Raw genomic sequence first — 22,018 nt, forward strand, 5'->3', positions numbered from 1 at the left:
GCTAATAAATCGCATATCCGAAGCGATTATTCAAGCCGTCTGCAATGCGGAGCTTGAGCGCGAATCTTCGTCGCGCCGTAACTCTTTCCACCGAACCCTGTTTTAAACATATTTATAGTTAATAGAAAGCCCTTCAAATATATTACAAGAACCCCAACTTGACCATCCTAAAATCAAGCCGAAAGCCAACAAAAAGAAATGGGCACAAAGTTGCTGGACGTGCACTGTTCATCGCCCAGAGGAAACTTCGAAATTTTGTTTCGAGGAAACGATAAACTCAAATCAAGACCCGCAAAATCCTACAACTCCACAACATTATAAACTATCATTTCTATTAAAATACGCTGCTCTACGACTCAAAAGTCGGATTTCGCCGCTCGATTTTCTCAAAATTCCAAATTTGAGCCTTGAACTTGGAAAATATTTCAATTGGAAGAACGAGGGGCGCAAGCGCTTACTGGGCATTGTGTTACGGAGTCGAGTCGGCTTGACGAGCCATCCATGGCATGCACATGCTGACTGTTGAAAAAAGCTTATGAGAATAAATAAACTTGTCTGAGGCGTGCAAGCGCAAGCATTGTCCTTAAGGATAATTCCGCCCTTCATAATGCAAAACTCGATGCGATAGGCTTCTAATGGCTATCCTCCCAAGATACAACATACCTTCTTCTATATTCCGCACTGAATATTGAAAGGAACAAAAACAACATTGTGTATAACCCAACAAGGAAAAGGAAAGGGAGATTTTTTTAAAGAAAAGGATATTATCTCTTTCATTCAGTGTATATATCATGATTGTCTTATGCGATTTTTTTTTTTATATTTAGACAAAATAGAGCCGTTAAAAGAGCCATTGTAAAATAATGGATGATTTATTTGAGAAATAAATTAAATGTTACAAAACAATTGAAAAACCGTTATATGACCGTTAAGAAACCGTTATGTGACCGTTAAAAATAATGATGGTCTTCAATGCGATATAACTTTTATTGAAGCTATTATTGTAAATATTTCAAAATATTATTGAAATATCCAACAATCCCCACATATTTCAAAAGATTTTGAAAAAATAATTAATAATGATATCTTTGGGTTAGTAGAGTGTAATGCATCGGAACTGGTGCTTGTTAGGTTATGAACTAGCCCTAGAAAAAATGAAATATAATTCATGAAATTATTGGTGAAGTTTGAAACTTCTATAAATCAAAAATTTCTTTTGTGAATTATAATTTTCACCAATCACATTGCACCTCCACAAATTTTGCTGTTCAACGCGGTTTTGCGCTAATAGGCCATGGGTGTGCTTAGTTTATTCATAAGTGCTTTAGAGATTTTCGCCAAAAATTTTCATAGGAACGGCTCCACTCCACACTTATATAGGTGTTTCTATCAAGTGTATTATGCATTTTAATACACTACCAATAATGGCTATAGAATTTTATTAAGAGCTTAGTTCAACCTCTTTTTCCTTGCAATTTTGCACTATTCTCATCTTAGGATGAACAATAATTTTTTTTTTTGTGACCTAAGAACCCTGTACACCCGGCAACTAGCGAGTAAACCTAGGGCGACACATAGCGGGAAGACCCACCACCCCCGGCATCCCACTTAAAACCCCAAGCGACCATAAGGGGATTCGAACTCCTCCCCTTTGTGAGGGAGAGAGAACCCAAACCATCACGACCACCAAGGCGGTGGTATGAATAACAATTATTAATAGTGCATCATTAGAACAACAAATGACTTGTTATTACCCATATGAATCTAATTCATGAGATCGCCAATCACATAGGTTGGATTACCATCACTGTTGTTTTTCCTCAATTGGCTTAAGCCCCATTCCCCTTGATGTCTCATAAATTAATTTTCTTTCCACAGGTTTAGTCAAAAGATTGGTCAAATTCACTTCTGACTTTACAAAATCGATTAATATAATTTCATATTTAAGCACCTACTTTATTACATCATGTATCAATTGGATGTGTCTATTTTTACCATTGAAAGTTCTATTCTTTGCAATGGTTATTGTCGCTTGGCAATCATAGTGTATAGACACAAAAGGTGTCGGTTTCATTCCCAAAGGAATATCTGCTAAGAGATTCCTTAACCACTCAGCTTCATTACTAGCCAATTCTAGAACCACAAACTCTAACTCCATGGTGGATTTAGCAAATATTGTTTGTTTGGCTAACTTCCAAGTTACAGCACCTCCACCAAGGGTGAACACATATCCACTAGTGGATTTTGTCTTATCTGAATCCGAAATCCAATTACTATCACTATATCCTTCTAATACAGCGGGAAATCCACTATGTAAAATACCATAATTCATGGTTTCTTTCAAATATTTCATTAATCTGCTCAAAGCAATCCAATGATCATCATTGTGATTTTGTGTATATTTGCTTAGTCTACATACAGCATAAGCTATATCAAGTTGAGTATAATTCATCAAATGCATCAAACTCCCAATAATTTGAGCGTACTTAGACCAAGCCACACCATCCCCTTTATTTTTCACTAATTGGATATTAAAATCATAAGGAGTATCCACAGGTTTGACATCAAAGTGATCATATTTTTTAAGTAACTTCTCTACATAATGCACTTGAGTAATCATTATGCCACTATTACTCTTTACGATTCTAACACCCAAAATAATATTAACTTCCTCTATGTCTTTCATATCGAATTTAGAAGTAAAAAAACATTTTGTTTCATTCACAACATCAATACATGTACCAAAAATAAGCATATCGTTAACATATAAGCTAATAATTATAAATTCACCATCAATAGTTTTTGTGTATACACATTTATCTACTCCAATAGAGAAAAATCCATTATTAACTAGAACGTCATCAAATTCATCATGACATTGCTTTGGCACTTGCTTTAAGCTGTATAAGTATTTAACAAGTTTACAAACTTTGTTTTCTTGGCCAGGAAACATACAACCCTCAGGTTGTACCATGTAAATTTCCTCTTCCAAATCGTCATTTAAAAAAAGATATTTTAATATCCATTTGGTAAACAACAAGTTTGTAAATAGAAGCTAAAACAATTAAAATACGAATTGATGAAATTCTTGTAACTGGAGCAAAAGTGTCAAAATAATCAACATTTTGTTTTTGATTAAAACTTTTGCAACTATTCTTGCTTTATATTTATCAATAGAACCATTCCTTTTAAAAATTCATTTACAACCAATTGTTTTTGCACCGGATGGTAAATCAACTAATTTCCAAGTTTAATTTTGTAAAATAGAATCAATCTCGATTTTTATAGCTTCTTTCCAAAAATTGCTTTCTGTAGAAGATATTGCTTTAAAATAAGTCAATGATCATTATCAATAAAATAAGTACAAAAATAATTTCCAAAAGAATTTTTTTTTTCCTTATTCTTTTGCTCTTTCTCAATTCATCATATGAATTTTTTGAAAAAAAAAAAAAAAAATATGAAGAGGTGCAGGAGAAATAGTATCAATACTTAATGGAAAAATATGCTAAAAAAATTCTGCATTTTTTGTCTCAACTATAATATTATCAAGCACGTCAGTTTTTAATATAAGAAATTTATATGCAGCACTATATTCAGCATAACCAATAAACATGCAATTAGATGATTTAGAACCTATTTTCCTTTTTTTAAAAACTAGGAAGCATAACTTTAGCAAGACACCCTCACACTTTTAAATATTTTAAATTAGGAAGATAACATTTCCATAATTCATAGGGTGTTTTACCCGTTTTCTTATGAGGTATTCTACTTTGGATGTGACATGCAAACAAAATAGCTTTACCCCATAAATTATTTGGAGCATTAGAACTAACAAGCATAGAATTTGCCATCTCTTTCAAAGTCCTATTTTTCCTTTCAGCTATGCCATCAGATTCAGGGGAATAAGGAGGCGTAGTTTCATGTATTGTTCCTTCATTTTTACAAAATTCATTAAGCAATACATATTCTCCACATCTATCTGATCTAATTCTTTTTATCATTTTATTCAGTTGGTTTTCTACCTCAACTTTATACAAAAGGAACACATCAAAAGCTTCATATTTATGCCTAAGCAAATAAACTTTAGTAAATCTAAAATAATCATCAATGAATGTCACGTAATATTGTTTACCTCCTCTAGTCATGGTTTGTTTTAAATCTCCTAGATCAATATGAATTAAACTCAACAAATCAGATTCTCTATTTACAAAAATACAATGCTTTTTTGTTAAGTTTGTTTTGGCACATATTAAAAATTTATTAAAACATGGGTTTTTAATTCCACAAATGAAACCTTGTTTTTGCATTTTATTAATATAAGAAATATTAACATGACCTAATCTACTAGCCATAAATCAATAGATTCAGCCAAGTATGCGAAAGTAGTAGCGTTTTCATTGATAACATTGAAAACATTAAGAACAAAAAGTCCTTTATTACAATTATCCTTTCCCACAAAGACGTTATTTTTTGTCATTACAATCTTCTCAGATTCGAATGACATCTTCACCCCAACATTTCCTAAAAGAGCTACTGATACCAGATTTGCCCTTATATTAGGGACATGTAATACATCATTTAGGGCCAAAGTCTTGCCAGATGTGAGTTTGAGAAGAACTTTTCTTTTCTCGAGAACTTGAGCTATTCTTGAATCACCAAGATAGATAATTTCTTCTCCTTCCCCTACTAGCGTGTAAGAGGAAAAGACATTTTTATTTACACAAATATGTCTCAGTAACACCTGAGTCTACCACCCACTCTTTCACATTAGCCACAATGTTGGCCTGGGAAATAACTACGACAATTATATCATTAGAGTCATCTACTTTAACCAAATTAACTTTTGGTTTAGCAGGATTGTCATTTCCCATTATTCTCTTTCTACAGTGCGCTGCATGATGACCTAGTTTTCCACAAACAAAGCAAGTGCCTTTCTTTTCAAAGGTGGGGTCAGCAACCTTGGGTTTGTAATCAAGTTTTTTGTTATTATACCTATTTTGGCGATGTTGAGATTTGCCTTGCACCAAATTTGCCCCGGTAGCAATTTCCTTAGCTTTGGCAGCTTTGATCTCCTTACGAGTTGCATCATTAACGATAATATGCATGATCAGATTGGCTAGTAACAATTGCTTTTCCTTATGCTTGAATTGTTGCTTGTAGTTATTCCAAGACTCAAGCAACTTTTCAATCAATAGGCCCGCAATAAATTCTTCTTGTAAATTGATATTTTCCGCCTTCAAGTCCTTCACTAGCTTCTGATATTCATTGATCTATGTCTTGATCTCCTTATCATTAGACATTTCCCATTGATAATAATTTCTTATTACAAATTTTTGTCTGCCCACATCTTCGGCAATGTACTTTGCAGTCATGGAGTCCCATATTTGTTTTGCTTCCTTGTACGGACAGTAGACATCAAATAATTCATTAGAAAGACTACCAATAATTGTGTGCCTATATACCTTATTAGTGTGATCCATTGATCTCGCAGCTTGTTATCAGTTGGTTCGGCCTCCGTAAGTGTGAAAGCCATGCCATGCACATCTTAGATAGAGAAAACATTTTCTTGCCACCTTTTGAAATTGTTGCCATTAAAAACTTCGATATTCGATATGTCGATGAATGGTTTGGCATAGGACATATGTGGTAGTGGGTGTAGTGCAACTGGACTAGCGGAGATTGAGGCATCAACAACTGTATCAATTTGAGGCTCCATTGGAATTATCTTTAAGATTGTTGAAAAAAGCTGATGAGAATAAATAAATTTGTATGAGGTGTGTAAGCGCAAGCACTGTCCGTAAGGATAATTTCACCCCTCGGAGTGCGAAACACGGTGCGATAGGTTTCTGATGGCTATTCTCCCAAAATACAACATATTTTCTTCTATATTTTGCACTGAATATTGGAAGAAACAGAAACAACGTTGTGTATAATCCAGTAAGGAAAAGAAAATGAAATATTTTTTAAGGAAATGATATTCTCTCTTTCATTCAGTGTATATATCAAGATTGTCTTAAGAAATTTTATTTTTATATTCAAACAAAATAGAGCCATTAAGAGAGTTGTTGTAAAATAATGGAGGATTTATTTGAGAAATAAATTAAACGTTACAAAGTGATTGAAAAGCCGTTATATGACTGTTAAGAAACCGTTATGTGACTGTTAAAAATAATGATGATCTTCAATACGGTCATAACTTCTAGCAAAGCTATTTATTGTAAATATTTCAAAATATTATTGAAATATCCAACAATGACCCCTAGTTCTTCTTCCTTTTTCTTCTTTTTCTTCCTCTTCTTCTTTTTCCTCTCTCTCTCTCTCTCTCTCTCTCTCCTTTTCTCTTGTCTCTTGTCCACGTGCTCTATGGTTCCTTTTTCCTTTTTATAACACTTCTTTTTCTTTTTCTTTATTCCCTCCTTTTTACTTTTCAAATCTATCTTTTACTATTAGACCGCACCACCATGTTGGTACTACATTCTACAATGACATGCACGCCATTCACGTTTCGGTTACTCGGTTTATCTCTACTCTTGCACTCAATAAATTGAGGCAGTGAGCACAAACAAAGCAAAGAGAGATCAGCAAATTAAAGTTCTAGAATAGCTGCAAAAGAAGAGGAAGCATATCTAAGGGTGATCTATCCATGACCGGGATGAAGCTTGGGTGAATAGTGCAAAACGAAGGCCCGGCTCCAAGTTCATCTTGATTCTTTGTATTGTAATATAATTTAGAGATCATCATCATCATCATCTCCTCCTTTTGATATCAACGGTATGCTTTATCTCTACTTCTTCTTAATCTTTTCTCATTTCTATCTAACTAATAAGCCAAAGTTGTGACTATGTATTAGTTTAACCCATATTTTTTTATTGAAACCCAAAGATTCACAAGTCAATTCGATTAGGTAGGCGAGGTAGCTGTGTAAGTCAAGATGGTGGGAGAGGAACCGAGTCCGAGAAACTTTGTCAAGGATGGCAAGGTTTTCCCGAGAGAGCTCATGAGGACGGATTGGTCCATAGATTGTTGAGAGATATTGATGAGGTAGTAGCATCTTCTTCCATGGCTTGCAATTTACCACGTCGTACATGTTAGCATTTGAAAAGGGTTGATATCATGAAAAATCCCAAACTAATATATATGTGACAAATTTATTTCACACTAATTTTTTGAATACCCAAAACCTCAAATTCCTAAACCTGTGATAAGTTTACTCTCCGCTATTCCATTAAATTTTACCATCAAATTGCTAAGTTTGATAACATGTGGCAGTTGACAAGCGTACCAATTTAGGGTTTTGCCCTTCGTTTGTCATAAGTGTATTAGTTTATAGTTTTCATGGTATTAATCCAATTTAATAAAAATTAATGGAAGGTGAATTTGTCATAAATATACAAGTTTGGAATTTTTTGTAGTAAAAAAATTAGTTTATGATAAAAATTTTATAGATGTACTAATTTGGATTTTTTTTAATGATATTAACCCTCTAAAAAAGTCAGTAGAAATGCATTTATTGAATAATATCATGTAAATTTTAAGTCGGACATAAGCCACGAGAGTATCTTATAATTAATGATTTTGAAAAGTTTTGACACAAAGCAACGTTCAGAAAATTTTAATGCTAAACTGGATGTCAGATCATAGTATGAGTAATTGTATTTTGTGGACTAAAACCTAGTTAGGTGTTTCTGATCACACTACAGTCATTTTCTTAGGAAGTAATATATTTTGCTCTTTGAATCATCAGAATTCGAATTTCATGGTTCAGAATTTATTGACGATTTTATTTTTCAACTGTCCTCCTTATCTTGCTATGGCCACAAACTAGTCCTCCTTTTCTTTACATTATATAAGCTATTTTTACTCCATATACGACTAAATCCACCTAAATTGCCCTCAATTATTTAATTTCAATTTAAAATGATGCTCCAAATTTATTTATTTATCCTTCCATCTTATTTTAGCTTTTCTATTTATGTTGGATCTAGTTGATATAATTAAAAATATTACATGTTTTTTTTTTTTTATTGTTGGTTTGCCATGAATATTAAATGAATTATGTCTTTCTCCTATTAAATTTTACTTTAGCTAGAATTAGGTTTGTCAAAGAGAGAAATTTCTATACGATGTTGAGAAAATTTATGAATTGATTTTTTTTTTTGTCAATAAAATTTATGAATTGATCGTTAAGTAGAATATACAAAATTTTGGCACAAACCCGCTTTTTAACACGGTATTATGTTTATAAAATTCCTATTTTTGTTATGTATATCTTTTTCACTGGTTGTCTTTTACATAGTTATACGTTTAATAGATTGATTGGACGAAAAAGAAGAAAACGCCATCAAAGGTTTTTAAAGACAAAATCACAGTTCCGTTCCACAATGTGAAACTAGAAAGATGGTAACAAAATTAAAACAAAGCTTTGCACCAAATAATAATCTCTTTTAAACTATCGGTGAATTATTATTCATTTTGGATTAACAAAAGTTAATATCAGTCATGGAGTGTCTACCGGAAAATATCAAAATACCTCAATGTCCATAACTTTTTCATACCGATGATTTTTGGGTTTTGAATAATCCTAGAACATCTTACATGGAAGAAAACACATTGTTATATAGAAAATAGATAGACTAGAAATAATTTTTAGACAATGAAATCAAAATTAGAATTAGGAGGGACAAGGAATAGATAAGTTAATATAAGAGCAATGATGAGGAAGAGATCAGCTTTTATTTTCTAAATAGCAATAAGTTTAAATACAGAAAACTGTAAAGGGAAATAACTAAGTTAAAGGAAACCGTGCGAATATGAAAACCGATAAGACCAATCTTGTCCATCTAGTAAGAGAGGAGGGATTTAAGTAGAGATGAAAATAGCACCTTCCTCCAATCTTATCCTTCTTTGTCCCAAAGAAGTATTTGAGAAGACAGCTACCAACATATGTCCAGTAGGGGTGTGCAAAATACCCGGGAACCGCCCGGACCGCCCGGAACCGGACGGAACCGCCCGGAACCGGTGGTTCTCGAGGGAACCGGTCCCGGTTCCCGATTCCAATTTTTGGAAACCGGTGGGAACCGGTCGGTTCCCGGTTCCATGGTGGATCCACCCGCCCGCCCACCGGACAGACCGGCACTTTTTAATATTAAAAAATAAATAAATAAAAAAAAAGAAACCCTAAGTTCGCGTCGTCTTTGACTCTCTTCCTCTACGGTTTCATCATCTTCGATTCTCTCTCTCTCTCTCTCTTCCTCAATCTCTTCTCTTCGTCTTCGATTCCTCCCCTTGCGTCGACGCGCCACCGCCGCTCCTCCTCCCCCCTGTCCACCCCCTTGAGCCGGTCGCCACCCGCCACGGCCCGCTGCTCCTCCGCCTCTGTTGACTGCCCCCTCGCTGTTGTCGCCCCCTCGCTCGGTCTCTTCCTCTTCGATTCCTCCCCGAGCGTCGATGTCGCCGCCGCCACCACTGCTCCTCCTCCGCCCATTGTTCGCCCCCTCGCGCCGGTCGCCACTCACCACAGCCGCTCTCCTCTACCTTTGCTGTCCGCCCCCTCGCTCAATCTCTTTGTCTTCGATTCCTCCCCGAGCGTCAACGCCGCCGCCACTGCTCCTTCGCTGCCACTGCTCCTCGCCACCGTTGCTCCTCCTCCGCCGCTGTTCGCCCCTCGCGCCGATCGCCACCCGCCACAACCGCTGCTCCTCTGCCTCTGCTGTTCGCCCCTCACTCGGTCTCTTTGTCTTGATTCCTCCCGAGCGTCGACACCGCTGCCGCTGCTCCTCCGCCGCCCGCCCGCATTCGCCCCCTCGCGCCGGTCGCCACCCGCCACAGCTGTCGACCATTGCTCCTCTGCCTTTGCTGTCCGTCCCCTCGCTCGGTCTGTCTTCGATTCCTCCCCGAGCGTCGCGCCGCCGCCGCGCTGCTCCTCCGCTGCCCCCCTTTGCTCCTCCGCTGCCAATATCGGTTCCATGGATCCACACAGGGAACCCGGACCGGTTTTCGGCGGTCCGGTTCCCCGGTGGATCCATGCAACGAACGGATGGATCCCGGTTCCAATTTTGGAACCGGTCCTTAGCGGCGGTTCCGGTTCTAGTCGGGAACCGCCCGCCCGGACCATGCACACCCCTAATGTCCAGATAGAACTCAATGCTATTGTAATAGCAATCGGTGAAACTTTTCGCTCACAACCATTTTTTTTTCCTAGTAATAATAAATAAATAAATAAATAAAAGAAACAACAATATTTTTCCCAAACATTGCATGATAGTCTAGTTTTATTACAGTACGTCGTCCGACCTTTCGCTCACCCCTCTCCCTTCTCTTCCAGGACTTGAGAGATCAGCTTTGCCTCCATTTTCCACTCAAACGCACACTTTGGTTCACAACCATCTGCATTGCGGTTCAATCCTCCTTGGGGAGATGGCAGCGGCCATTGGAGAGATGCTTCTCAGCACCTTCCTCGAGGTGCTCTTCGACAAGTTAACCTCAGGCGAGCTGCTTAGCCTCATGCGGCGTGAGGGACTCCGCACCCTACTGAAGAAATGGGAGAAGGAGCTCCGGCGAATAAACTGCGCTCTGGAAGACGCAGAGGAAAAGCAGTTGACTGGTGATGCTGGAGTCAAGTTGTGGCTCGAGGACCTCCGGAACTTGGCCTACGACATCGAGGACTTGCTCTACGACTTTGATGCTCAAGCCAGGAAAAAGAAGCAGAAGGCGGATTCCAGGAGGGTGAGCAAGACACTTCTGGTCGTGCCGAGCTGCTTCAGTCCCAGAGAGTTCGTGCGTGACCAGAAAATGAGGTCCAAAATAGAGGATATCGACAGTCGACTGCAGGAGATTATCAAGCAGAAACATAGCCTGAGCCTGAGGGAGAACGACGCCAACCAGCTGGCGTCCAACCGAGTCCAGCGGCGGCGTCTCACCACCCATATCCCAGAGTCTTGTTTTGTAGGTAGGGAGAAGGAACAGATGGAGGTCCTTCGATTGTTGATTGGAGAAGAAGAAGGCATCAACAACATAAGTGCGATCCCGAAAATGATTCCCATAATAGGGATGGGAGGGGTCGGTAAGACCGCTCTAGCTCGGCAAGTCTATTGCGACAATAGAGTCGCCGGCTATTTCGATGTCAAAGCATGGGCTTGTGCGTCCGATGACTTCGACATGGCTGCTATTACAAAGAGGATTTTGGAGAATATCACTGGTTTGTCTGGCGAAGGCAACGACCTAGACCGGCTCCAGGAGAAGTTGTGGAAAAGTCTGTCTAGGAAGAAGTTTCTTATCGTTTTGGACGATGTTTGGACTGAGAAGTACGGAGAGTGGACTGATTTCCTGAAGCCTTTCCAAGCCGGAGCTGAAGGGAGCGTGATCGTCCTTACAGCTCGTAACCTCAGTGTTGCTTCAATGGCCGGTGCTCCGGCATACCATCTGAAGGAGCTGCCTGAAGATGCTTGCTTGACTTTACTGGCCTATCACGCTCTTGGCGCCAAAAATTTCGACCACCACACCCCTCTTAAATCATTCGGTGAGAAAATAGTGATGAAGTGCAAAGGCTTGCCGTTGGCTGTGAAGATGTTGGGCGGACTACTACGTACCCACGTCGATCCCCAGCAGTGGGAAGCTATATCCAAAAGCCGAATTTGGGATCAACCAGAAGCGAGAAACGAGATCCTTCCCTCGTTGAAACTCAGCTATCACCATCTCCCCCCTCATCTAAAGTGATGTTTTGCTTACTGCGCGATCTTTCCCAAGGATTACGAAATAGAAAGGGATGAGTTGATCCATTGGTGGATGGCGGAGGGCTTGGTACACAGAAACGAAGGAGAGAACCTCTGGAAGACAGGTCTTAATTATTTCAAGGAGTTAGTATCGAGATCTTTTTTTCAAGAATCAAGCAGCAACAGTTTGTGGTTCTCGATGCATGATCTTCTGAATGACCTCGCAAAGTCAGTTACTGGCCCGACGCACTTTAGCTCACGGGGGTTTGACTCAGAGAGCAATGAGAGTAATGCATCTTCAGCTCATCATGCATCCTTCATTTCGAGCTACGGAATTGCATCCGAAAGATTTACGATGTATCACAGAATGAAGCGACTAAGAAGCTTCATCTCATTGCCACCGCGACCCAGGAAGTTCGCGATGTTGCATTTGTCCCAAAGCGTGCTAGGTGACTTGCTGTCAGACTTGAAGTATTTGAGGGTGTTTTCGTTGAGTCATTATTGCATCAACGCGATACCAGACTGTGTAGGTAAATTGAGGCATCTGCACTATCTTAATTTATCTTACACTGAGATTGAAAGGCTTCCTGAATCCATCGGTGGGCTGTTCAACCTAGAGGCTTTGATATTACGGGGTTGCCCATACCTTGCTGGATTGCCTCAACGTGTTGAGAAGCTGATTAATTTACGATTTCTCGACATTCGAGAAACCCGGAGCCTACAAACCATGCCACGACGTATAGGTAACTTGGTGAATCTTGAGATTTTGTCCAAGTTTATTGTGGGAACAGAGAACGGGCGGAGGTTAAAGGAGTTAAAACACCTTGAGCAACTTAGAGGGGAACTGTTAATCTCTGATTTGCATAGGGTAAAAGACGCTGGAGATGCTAGGGATGCTAATCTACAAATGAAGCGTGGAATTGACCGGTTAATCATGAAATGGAGCGAACCCCTTGTAGATTCGCGGAAGGCAGAGCTTGAAATGAAGGTCGTTGACTTTCTTCAGCCTCATAAAGACCTTCAAGATCTCACAATCTCCCACTACAGCGGCATTGATTTCCCTTTCTGGTTGGGAAATCCATCGCATCTCAACATGGTCTCTTTGCGCTTGTGTGGCTGTCGTAACGTCGGCTCATTACCATCACTTGGGCTGCTATCCTCCCTGAAAGAACTGCACATCGAAGGTCTGGATGCTGTGTGCTCGGTGGGCTCCGAATTTTACGAAACTATAGAGCCTTTTCCATCATTAACAACTTTGGAGTTCAAGGATATGCCATTCTGGCAGGACTGGACTCATGTTAATGGTGCCGAAGATACAGAAGTGCCGTTCCCTTGTCTTCAGTATCTAATGGTCCGCAATTGTCCCTTGTTGAAGGGACGATTGCCAGAAAAAATAGATGCCCTTGTGAGGCTTGATATCGATTCATGTCTCTCCGCAAGCTATACTTCAGAGGCTGTAACGAGGTGACTTTTAAGAGCTTGGTTAACATGACTTCTCTCACCACTCTTGCTGTTGAAAATGTCGAGGGGCTCGCTTGCTTTCCTCTTGGGTACACGAGCTCCTTGACCAAGTTAGAAAGTTAGAGGTAAGAAGATGCAAAACCTGATACACTTGTGGCAGGACACAGATTATGCTCAGAATCTTGCTTGCCTGAAGAGCCTGGATGTCACAAGTTGCCCTCAGTTCGTATCTTTTATAGCTGGAGAAAGTGATAAAGAGTTGCCTAGCCGCCTTGAAGCTATGAAATTGAGCGATTGTTCAAACCTAGAGAAACTTCCAAACAAGATGCACAATCTGGCCTCTCTTCGTAGCTTGATCGTTCTTAACTGTCAAAACTCCGGTCCTTTCCAGAGACCGGTTTGCCAGCATCTATGACATCATTGACCGTTGAAAACTGCCAAAATCTCCAGCATTTGCCCATAGGCACTAAGATTGGCAATGAGACGTCTCATCTGAGAGAATTGAGAATCTACGGATGTGATTTGCTGCCCGCATCACCTCTCAAGAAAATACTCTACTCGTTTCAGATAATTAGTAAGCAAATCTATTAAGCAAGTTTGATATTGGAGCATGATCAGACAGATTTGGTTTGTTACCAGGAAGCATAGATTAAAAGAAAGGAACTCGAGTTACCAGTAAGCATGATCTCCTCGACTCCGGCGTGGGCAGCATCGCGGGCGACAGCGTCGATGGTTCAGAGAGAGAAAGGGCCAAAAAGAAGAAGAAGAAGAAGAAGAAGAAGAAGAGCGAGCTCTGCAGATTGAGAGATCGGAGCTCGAAGAGAACGCGGGCGGGGAAGTGGAAGCTGAGAGTAACCATCAGAGCGCAGAGTTATCGGGCAATGCCCCGCGACGCAGGCGATTCCCGCCATTTCTGGTCCGGAGGTTGAAGATGAAAACGACTATGAAGATGGGCTTCCAAAGATTCAATAACGAAGACAGATATAATGAGCCGAAGGAACTGTGTTAGGAATGGGCCTGACTCATATGAGCCCAAAGAAGGTTGACCTCCCGGGAGTCAACGTGGGGCCCATCTGCATTTCGTGATAGTTTGGGCTCATGACTAGGCCCAAAGAAGATTGACCTCTCTTCTTCTGATCAATCCGGCTGGCGCAACTAACCAGTCCATGAGTTTGTATTTTGCCCTTTTTTGGGTGGATTTAATCATTTGAAGGCATGTGCGCTAAAATCTAAATATAATGGAGTCATGGGAATTTATCCAACTCTAATTATTATGCAAAATTCAAATCTTCAAAAATACTAGCGTGGTTTAAAGAAACTTAAGATTCATAACTGCAGGGGAGTGAAGTCACTGGCGGAGATAGTTTCAGATTCGGGCCACCAACACCACGGTCCACGTCCAGTGGCTTGAAGATGTAAGAATTTTCTATTGTGAGCAATTGGGAAGCTTGGCCCGGAGCCTGCACAAGCTCTCCCACCTCACTCGCTTGACGATATTTGGGTGCGCCGCTCTGGAGCTGGAGCACTTCCCTCCACTTCCTGCCAGCATATCCGAGTTCAGCCTCTGGAGTTGCCCGAATGTAAAGTCTCTACCTGATAAATTACATCACCTCACATCCCTCCGGAGCCTATATATTGTCGATTGCGAGAACATCAAATGCTTTCCTGAGGGAGGGTTGCCTCCCAATATAGAGACCTTCGAGGTGAGGGTCTGCGTGAACATGGAGCAGCATGTGGGAGAGTGGAGCTTGCACACACTCGCGTCGCTCCAATCTTTATGGATCGACGGGAGTGTTGGCGGACTTGGAGATATGGTGTGCTTTCCTCCAGACAGCGACGGCAACGACCATGATATCCTCCCTTCCTCTCTCACCTATCTTAATCTCTCCGACATGAGGAACCTAGAGAGTCTATCAAGTGGCCTCCCTTGCTCTCTCCAGCGCTTATACACTCGTGGATGCTGGAAGCTGAGGTGCTTTCCCAAGGCCGGCCTTCCTTCCTCGCTTGAGCATTTGTCCATCGGAGACTGCAAACTTCTCGAAGAGCGATGCTCAAAGCACGCCGGCGACTACTGGCACCTCATCAAAGAAATCCCGACCATCTACATTAATAATGATCTGATCTCATGAAGCCAATGTGGTGATGGTTTTCTCTGTCATAGATGCTGGCATATGCCATCTCTTAAGACTCAACCACACATGGAAACACTTCATACAAACCCATAACAGAGAAAACCTTCACTCAAGACTCAACCACACATGGAAACATTTCAAGTCCCCGACCAACAGGTCGTACCTCTCCCTCTTGGTCAAGTTCCAGACGCTCTTCTTCGCTTCCAGCACCACCAGATCGTACCCGAACGTGTGGTTGGTGCACAGGCTCGACGCTTCCGGCCTTGAACCTCACGATCGCCGACGTCGTGGTCTCCCGGAGTATCTTCATCGACCCCCCCGGGATCATGTCGATGGGGTTCAGCTCCCGCCGCTTCACCAGGCAACAGATCGCAGAGGAGGCGGATTCGTCCGGCTCCGAGGCCGGCGCGCCGATCTTGGGCGTCTCGACGAGGGCCCGGTCGAGGAACTCCTGGATGTCGTCTCTCCAGGGCCGGTCGCCGTTGGCGGGGCAGGGGGACTTGAAGGGGGTGTCCAGCCAGGCGCGGAGGATCTCCACGGCGGGCTCAGGAGGCGTGGAGATGGCGGAGACGGAGAGGATGTTGGAGTTGTTGATGGACCAGGCGTTGTGGCGTCGGCCACGGAGAGGCAGGTCGCCGCGAAGGCGCCGGGGAACTTGTTTGGCGAACATGGAGACGCCGCAGCTGGTGCCGCAGGCGACGAGGCAACGGGTCTCGGATCCCCCGGAGGAGGAGACGCGGCGGCCGACGATGGAACTGCAGAGGTACGGTCAGGCAAGATGAAACAGTTTCTGATGGCATTTTCTAGAGTTTTCTATGTAGAGATGACCATGGTTTCAAACTAGATCCGAGAATTGGAGATGCGTACCAATAGAATTCGGTCCGGCCCAATTTCAGGTTTCTGAATATACGGTAAGTTTCATGTCTTAAAAATTTCAATGAGTAAGAGATGGAACCTGGATTCTAGAACGGTCTCTACATTTTTCTTAGTCTATATTTTTGAGTTATCTAACATGAAATTATTAGTTTGAGCTTCTATGACTGAGGCTTTAGTTTTGTTAAAGTTTCATATTTTTTATGTTTGTAAAGATTAGTTGTGATGATGATTCATTGCAATTATTTAATTAAAAATATAAGTGAAATTTGAATAAACCTTAAAACTGACTTTAAAATCTATAATATTTTAATAACCAAATTTGATGAGTATGTTTCAGATGGAATATGGATTGATCTTGCACTATGCACCCCTAGGTTTTTAGAAGAGAGAGAGAGAGAGAGAGAGAGAGAGAGAGAGAGAGTTGGACAGACAAAAATAAATTAATTAATGGTTACATTTTAAGTTTTTTATGATTAAAGTAAAGCAACCATCAAAGGATGCCAAGAAATAACAAACTTATTTTCTAAGTTCTCAGTAAACTTCATGTAAAATGGTTCTCCATTCTATTTGAGCTTACGTGTGGAAAAGGAGTCTAAGAAAATGATTTTAGTGTTCCCACATCATAAAACCTTTTTAAAGTCTAACCCTAAATGATATACTGATAGATGGAAAAGATCACATGAATATAAATATAACTTTACTAATAAGGAAATGGATAACACAAACTCTACTATTATATTAGAAAATCTAACTCAAAAGCTTAAACTGATATATGAAAAGAGACCACATAAATTTAAAGAGTATTGAAGACCCGTTGTCAAGCAAAGTGGGACAATACTTCAACAATTGGTTGGGTCAACTTATCTCAAATTTTAACGTTAACGTGAGCCTTAACACAAACAAAAAAAAAAACACAATCACTGAGGTGAATGAATTGTAATTAGGATCTTACCGATTGAACATCTTGAAGCAATTATTAAACCATCAAATACTTTAAAATCGACACGAGAAACTAACAATCAATACATCGTTTTATTGGCACAGATATGTCAATTGCATCGTTAAGCAATTTTCCATGGTTAGCAATCAAAATGACTACTTTGTAACAATCTCGAATTTTATTTTATTTTTGCGTGCTTCAAGAATGACCCCTGGCTTGAAAAGTACTAACAATATAAACCTGTAGTAGACTGACATAGATTGGGAAAATGTGAGAGAAGTGAAATAGAATCAATACAATGCAAGAAAACGTCTTCGTTTTGATTTGTGTTTAACTTCCACTTCTCTCGCACTTCATTGTACCGACCGTGCGTGTCCGTGTCTGTTACCATTTCCGTTGTCGTCAACTGTCGAAAGCTTGAGCTGCTTTCAGCATCATCCGACCTTCGACTCCCCGCTCATTATCGCCATGCATTGCCTATGCATGTTCGCTTCTTGAAAGTGCCTACAATTTTTCATCAACTCCTCGTTGTTGGAGAAGTGGGTTTATGCACATTTCTCTCTATCGACTCGATGATTGTCTGCTGATACTTTTAGATTTGCAATTTTCGGGAAAAAGGGTGTTTTTTCATTGCGTGATCTAGGCGTTCTTGAGCTTCAAAGATTTCGGGTTATGTCAACTTTTCATGGTGGCTTTTTGGCGGACCCTTTAGCTTTAGTTCTCACCGGGTCTTTCGCTTGGCTAGCTGGCGGCCTTACTCCAGTTAAACTTAGAAGCGCTTTTGGAGCTAAAGAAAGGGATCCAAAGGGGCCGCTCTGGGCAAGTTCTTGATGTAGAAAATTTATTCACATAAATTTCTAAATAATAAAAAAAAAAACGGATCCATATATGATTGTAAAACACCAAGATCAATAAATACAGCGAATTAAAGCGTACTGTTTGAGCCATTGCTTTACTTGAAAAAAAAAAAAAGTAAATCACTCGATAATCGGGGATCTATTGGAATGCGGATCTTCCTCTCTATGACCTATTTCGATATAGCTTTCAATGGGATTAAAGAATCGATAGGTATAACCTACCCTTTTATAGGCTAGAAATGGGACCTGTAAGAAACCTGTCAACAAATGTCAACCCACAGGCCTTCCCATTACGGGCCGGTCAAACACACCGCTTGCCTACACTTTCTTTGCTCAACTAGGCCCGTTATCAATAGATGCCAATACACAATTCAATCAGATCACTTTAGGGTTCAACAAATATTGGAATATCCATTAACCCGATTATTTAAAATAGAAAATCAATTAATTAATGTAAGCCCATATTATAGAAAATTTCCAACATTCTCCTATTTGGGCTACATTAATTAACTTATTTTATTTTGAAAAATATTTTATATTGAAAACGACACTATCGGGTTAATAACTAAAAATTTTGTTTTATGTGGCCACAACTTTAAAAAATAATATTCCAATAATGGCATCTCAAAACCAATCCAATTTTATATAACCTGACTATGGAGATCAATATGTTAAGAAAATACCACAACACATGATCTTCCATAATCACATGATAAGCATTATATTTTCATGAATCATGGGCCTAGTAGTGTAGTAAGAAATAGTGCCAACATGTACACTATTTCTTATCGGTCCTCAATACAATTTCTCAACGACATGAAACTGCATTAACGCAATTTCTAAACAACATGCGATTTCTAAACAACATGAAATTGCATAATTATGTCACAATCCAACATGAGATCCCATAATCAGTGATATCCAGTCATCTTCAAACTATTTGTTTAAAGATACTGTTCTATACTTCCATTTCTCAGTCGATAGGAGAAATGATAACAATAGAATCAACAGTGATGATCATAAAAAATAAATGCTTTAATAAAGAGCGTAAAAGCATTATCAGTTTGCATATAACTACAATATCCAGAAAGACAAATTATATAACTCCCACTAACAAAAGAAATCAAAAGATTCTAAAACACCCATATTTTTTACATGTTCTTTAAACAAAATAAATCATAAGTCTTTGTTAGAGGATCAACAAACATGGACTCAATTCTAATATTTTCAATCACAATGTCTCCTTTTTTGACCAAGTCCTTAACGGTATAATATTTGATCTAATTAACATTTCAACCGTGGCATTGTTGTTATTTATAGCAAAAGTAACTGTTTGTCACACATAATACAATAAAATCAATTATGGGCAATAAGTATTTCAACAAAAATAATTAGTACATTATAAACTCCCATTTGGGCAGAGTGTATAATGCACCATTATTTTCAGTAACATGAAGTTTGTAAAGCAACAATAAGGAGAATTACATATAATTGTTAATGATCCATCCCCTTTGGACAGACAAATCATTTAAATTATACATCTCCATGATATCAATATATAGAGACGATAAAAGAGAATTACATATAATCTTCAAGGATCAATCCCCTTTGGGCAGACAAATCCTTTAAATTATATATATCCATTATCTCAACATAGAGGGGAATTACACATAACTCTAAAAAATTTATCCCATTTAAGCAGATAAACCTTTTGAGTCACACATCCCCATCATTCATCTCTAATATATCAATATAGAAGGGAATTATATATAACTTTCAAAAATTTATTCCCTTTGGGCAGATAAATCTTTTTGAGTCATACATCCCCATCTTTTAATTTTGGAATTTATCGTCATGTAATTTTCAAATTAATATACACAATGACCCCCTTTGGGCATGTAATTGTATATACTAATTTTTATCAATAAGGAACTTCAACAATTTACAAACTTTAACAATTTGTAAATAATGTTCCATTTAATCAATGCCCAAAACTTCATCAAACAATATGAAGCACTTTACGACATGTGCTTCCCAAAATCATATTGCATTTATCAAGCAACAATTTTTGCCAATTTTTTTTTTAAATGGGGGGGTCAGAAACACTGTTTTAGTCCAAATCACTGAATTAACCCAACAAAAGAAAGGATTAGTGCATCTAGCACTTCAGTCAGCATGTTTCGTATTTAAGTTTAAATTACTTGTGCACCAAATATCAAACAAAGACACCCAGACATGAACTACAATCTTTACAAGAAATAGAATGGCACCCAAGCTGCGTACTGGACCTCAACTAAAACAGAATGAAGAACACTCTAAGCAAGCACTATAACCAATTACTTCAGACAGGGAAAACAACCCACCATTCTGTCACCTTTAGTCAATAGGTTCTCATGTTTAAATTAATAAATAAAAGCGGCTCAAAAAAAATTAATAAATAAAAGTCCCACTAGCAATCTTAAGCACTCATGTCAAATCCCAAGTACATATAAGCAAGAGACCAAAACAAAACAATAAATAGAAAAGTGAACGCTGATTCTGCAACAAGAATTGCAATATGTTATGAAAGAAAGCATCACTTCCACAAATTTTGGGCCCGAGATCCTAACTACCCATAGGCTAAGCTCTCCGACGATGGGCGATGGGAAGCAAGAAAAGTGCCATATATTTCTTAAATTAGTAACATACAAAAAAATCAGAACAAAGGCACGAAACTCAGCACTAAGGACAGAAGAGAGAGACATCAACAACCAACCAACGATACAAAAATCACTCCCATAGATGATGATCCCGCACAACACGTACGTGATGCAAGTTCAAGATCATTCTCTAACTTCCCACAGACAACACATATTAGCAAAGTATTTGAATGAATAGATTTCTATGTTATAGTTAGTGGGCAGTAATTTTTAGCATGAAATAGTTATTCTCCTTATTACTAAAACTAGCTGGAAAATCACCACAAAGACCAAGAGAATCACCAACTTATGCGAATATTACCATCCAAGAACCCTCACTGGATAAGATAGTAGAACGCTTCACATAATTGAGCACTTACAACAAAATAAGTGCCAGTAATAGTAAATGCTAAATTTCTGGACAAAAGAAAGGCACATACACTAATTTCCATGACTAGTTTACCAACAATGAACAAATGAATTGTTACGATTTCTATTTTCTTTCAGGGTAAACAACCATCAATTAGAAAATCGATTTTACTTTTCCCTTCTTACTTTTCTTGTAGAGTTTGAAACTAGACTTTGATTCACAGTCAAATACCTGAAACCCCTTTAAACTGGACTTTATGCGGGCATGATTATTAAGCACACTTAGCACACAGCTGTTGTGGGGTCTAGCCCACACCCAACCCTTCTTCTTCTTCTTCTTCTTCTTCTTCTTCTTCTTCTTTTGTTATTTTTTTAATTTTATTTTAAATTATTCTTGGTTTTGGGCGTGAGCCCAGAACTAACATTAAAATCAAGGTTCTGGGCTGCCCAGAACCTGAAACATAAAAAAGAAAAAGAATGGATTTCATCACAAATCGAACGAGCGTGCTGCAACATCATAACCAGATGATTAACATATAAGTGGAGATCTTAAAGCTCCATATATCAGTAAGACCTGCTTGCGCAAGAACACTGTGAGCTTGTAGAGAAAAGCACGTCATGTAATTTCAACAACAAAACTTTTTCTATTTGAAGCAAGTAATCAAAATTGAGACATGCAACGTAGGATGAAAAACACAAAAACAAAATATAAACCAGAATGAAAGTCAATTCTTTACTTATGTCACACTGAAACATTGACATGGAACTTATGGCCATGGCATTATTTGACGGAGATCATTCGTCAGTAACATCCACCAGTAAATGCGTCGGAGGAACGAGAACAGAAGCATCGAACCCTCGGATTACCAAAAAAAAGGATCGCGAAAAGAGGCAAACACAGCAAGATCTAATGAACTCCGCAACCAATCTGACTATTCCAGCCATCGCCGACCCAGCACGCGACATACCCTCGAGACCCTTCACTACGAATCGA

The 22,018-nt window shown here is 39.2% G+C and overlaps 2 protein-coding genes and 1 pseudogene across 3 annotated transcripts; 2 read left to right on the plus strand and 1 right to left on the minus strand.

Annotated features, from left to right (window-relative positions):
- Positions 1 to 6,653: 6,653 nt before the first annotated feature.
- Positions 6,654 to 12,323, plus strand: LOC120290344 (putative disease resistance RPP13-like protein 1). Of its 2 annotated transcripts, none has more exons than XM_039306348.1 (3): positions 6,654 to 6,771; positions 6,909 to 7,041; positions 10,325 to 12,323. In XM_039306348.1, the coding sequence occupies exon 3, from the start codon at positions 10,417 to 10,419 to the stop codon at positions 11,713 to 11,715; it is 1,299 nt and encodes a 432-aa protein (XP_039162282.1). In that variant the 5' UTR covers positions 6,654 to 6,771; positions 6,909 to 7,041; positions 10,325 to 10,416; the 3' UTR covers positions 11,716 to 12,323. The 2 variants fall into 2 exon arrangements, with proteins under 2 accessions (XP_039162282.1, XP_039162281.1); XM_039306347.1 differs by having other exon boundaries at positions 6,658 to 6,771; positions 6,905 to 7,041.
- On the plus strand, positions 11,785 to 15,301 carry LOC120290679 (putative disease resistance protein At3g14460). Its single transcript, XM_039307037.1, has 3 exons — positions 11,785 to 13,167; positions 13,333 to 13,569; positions 14,543 to 15,301. Exons 1-3 carry the CDS (start codon positions 11,785 to 11,787, stop codon positions 15,299 to 15,301), a joined length of 2,379 nt encoding a protein of 792 aa, XP_039162971.1.
- Positions 15,302 to 15,409: 108 nt separating this feature from the next.
- Positions 15,410 to 16,070, minus strand: LOC120290680 (annotated as a pseudogene).
- Between the last annotated feature and the right edge of the window lie 5,948 nt (positions 16,071 to 22,018).

The sequence above is a fragment of the Eucalyptus grandis genome, chromosome 2 (assembly GCF_016545825.1).
Source record: "Eucalyptus grandis isolate ANBG69807.140 chromosome 2, ASM1654582v1, whole genome shotgun sequence".
NCBI classification, from domain to species: Eukaryota; Viridiplantae; Streptophyta; class Magnoliopsida; order Myrtales; family Myrtaceae; genus Eucalyptus; species Eucalyptus grandis.

Coding starts and splice junctions, on each gene's coding strand:
- LOC120290344 (XM_039306348.1), top strand. CDS start 10,417: ATGGCAGCGGCCATTGGAGAGATGCTTCTCAGCACCTTCCTCGAGGTG.
- LOC120290679 (XM_039307037.1), top strand. CDS start 11,785: ATGGCGGAGGGCTTGGTACACAGAAACGAAGGAGAGAACCTCTGGAAG. Junction 13,168..13,332: donor CAAGCTATACTTCAGAGGCT/GTAACGAGGTGA, acceptor CACTTGTGGCAG/GACACAGATTATGCTCAGAA. Junction 13,570..14,542: donor CCGGTCCTTTCCAGAGACCG/GTTTGCCAGCAT, acceptor AGATAGTTTCAG/ATTCGGGCCACCAACACCAC.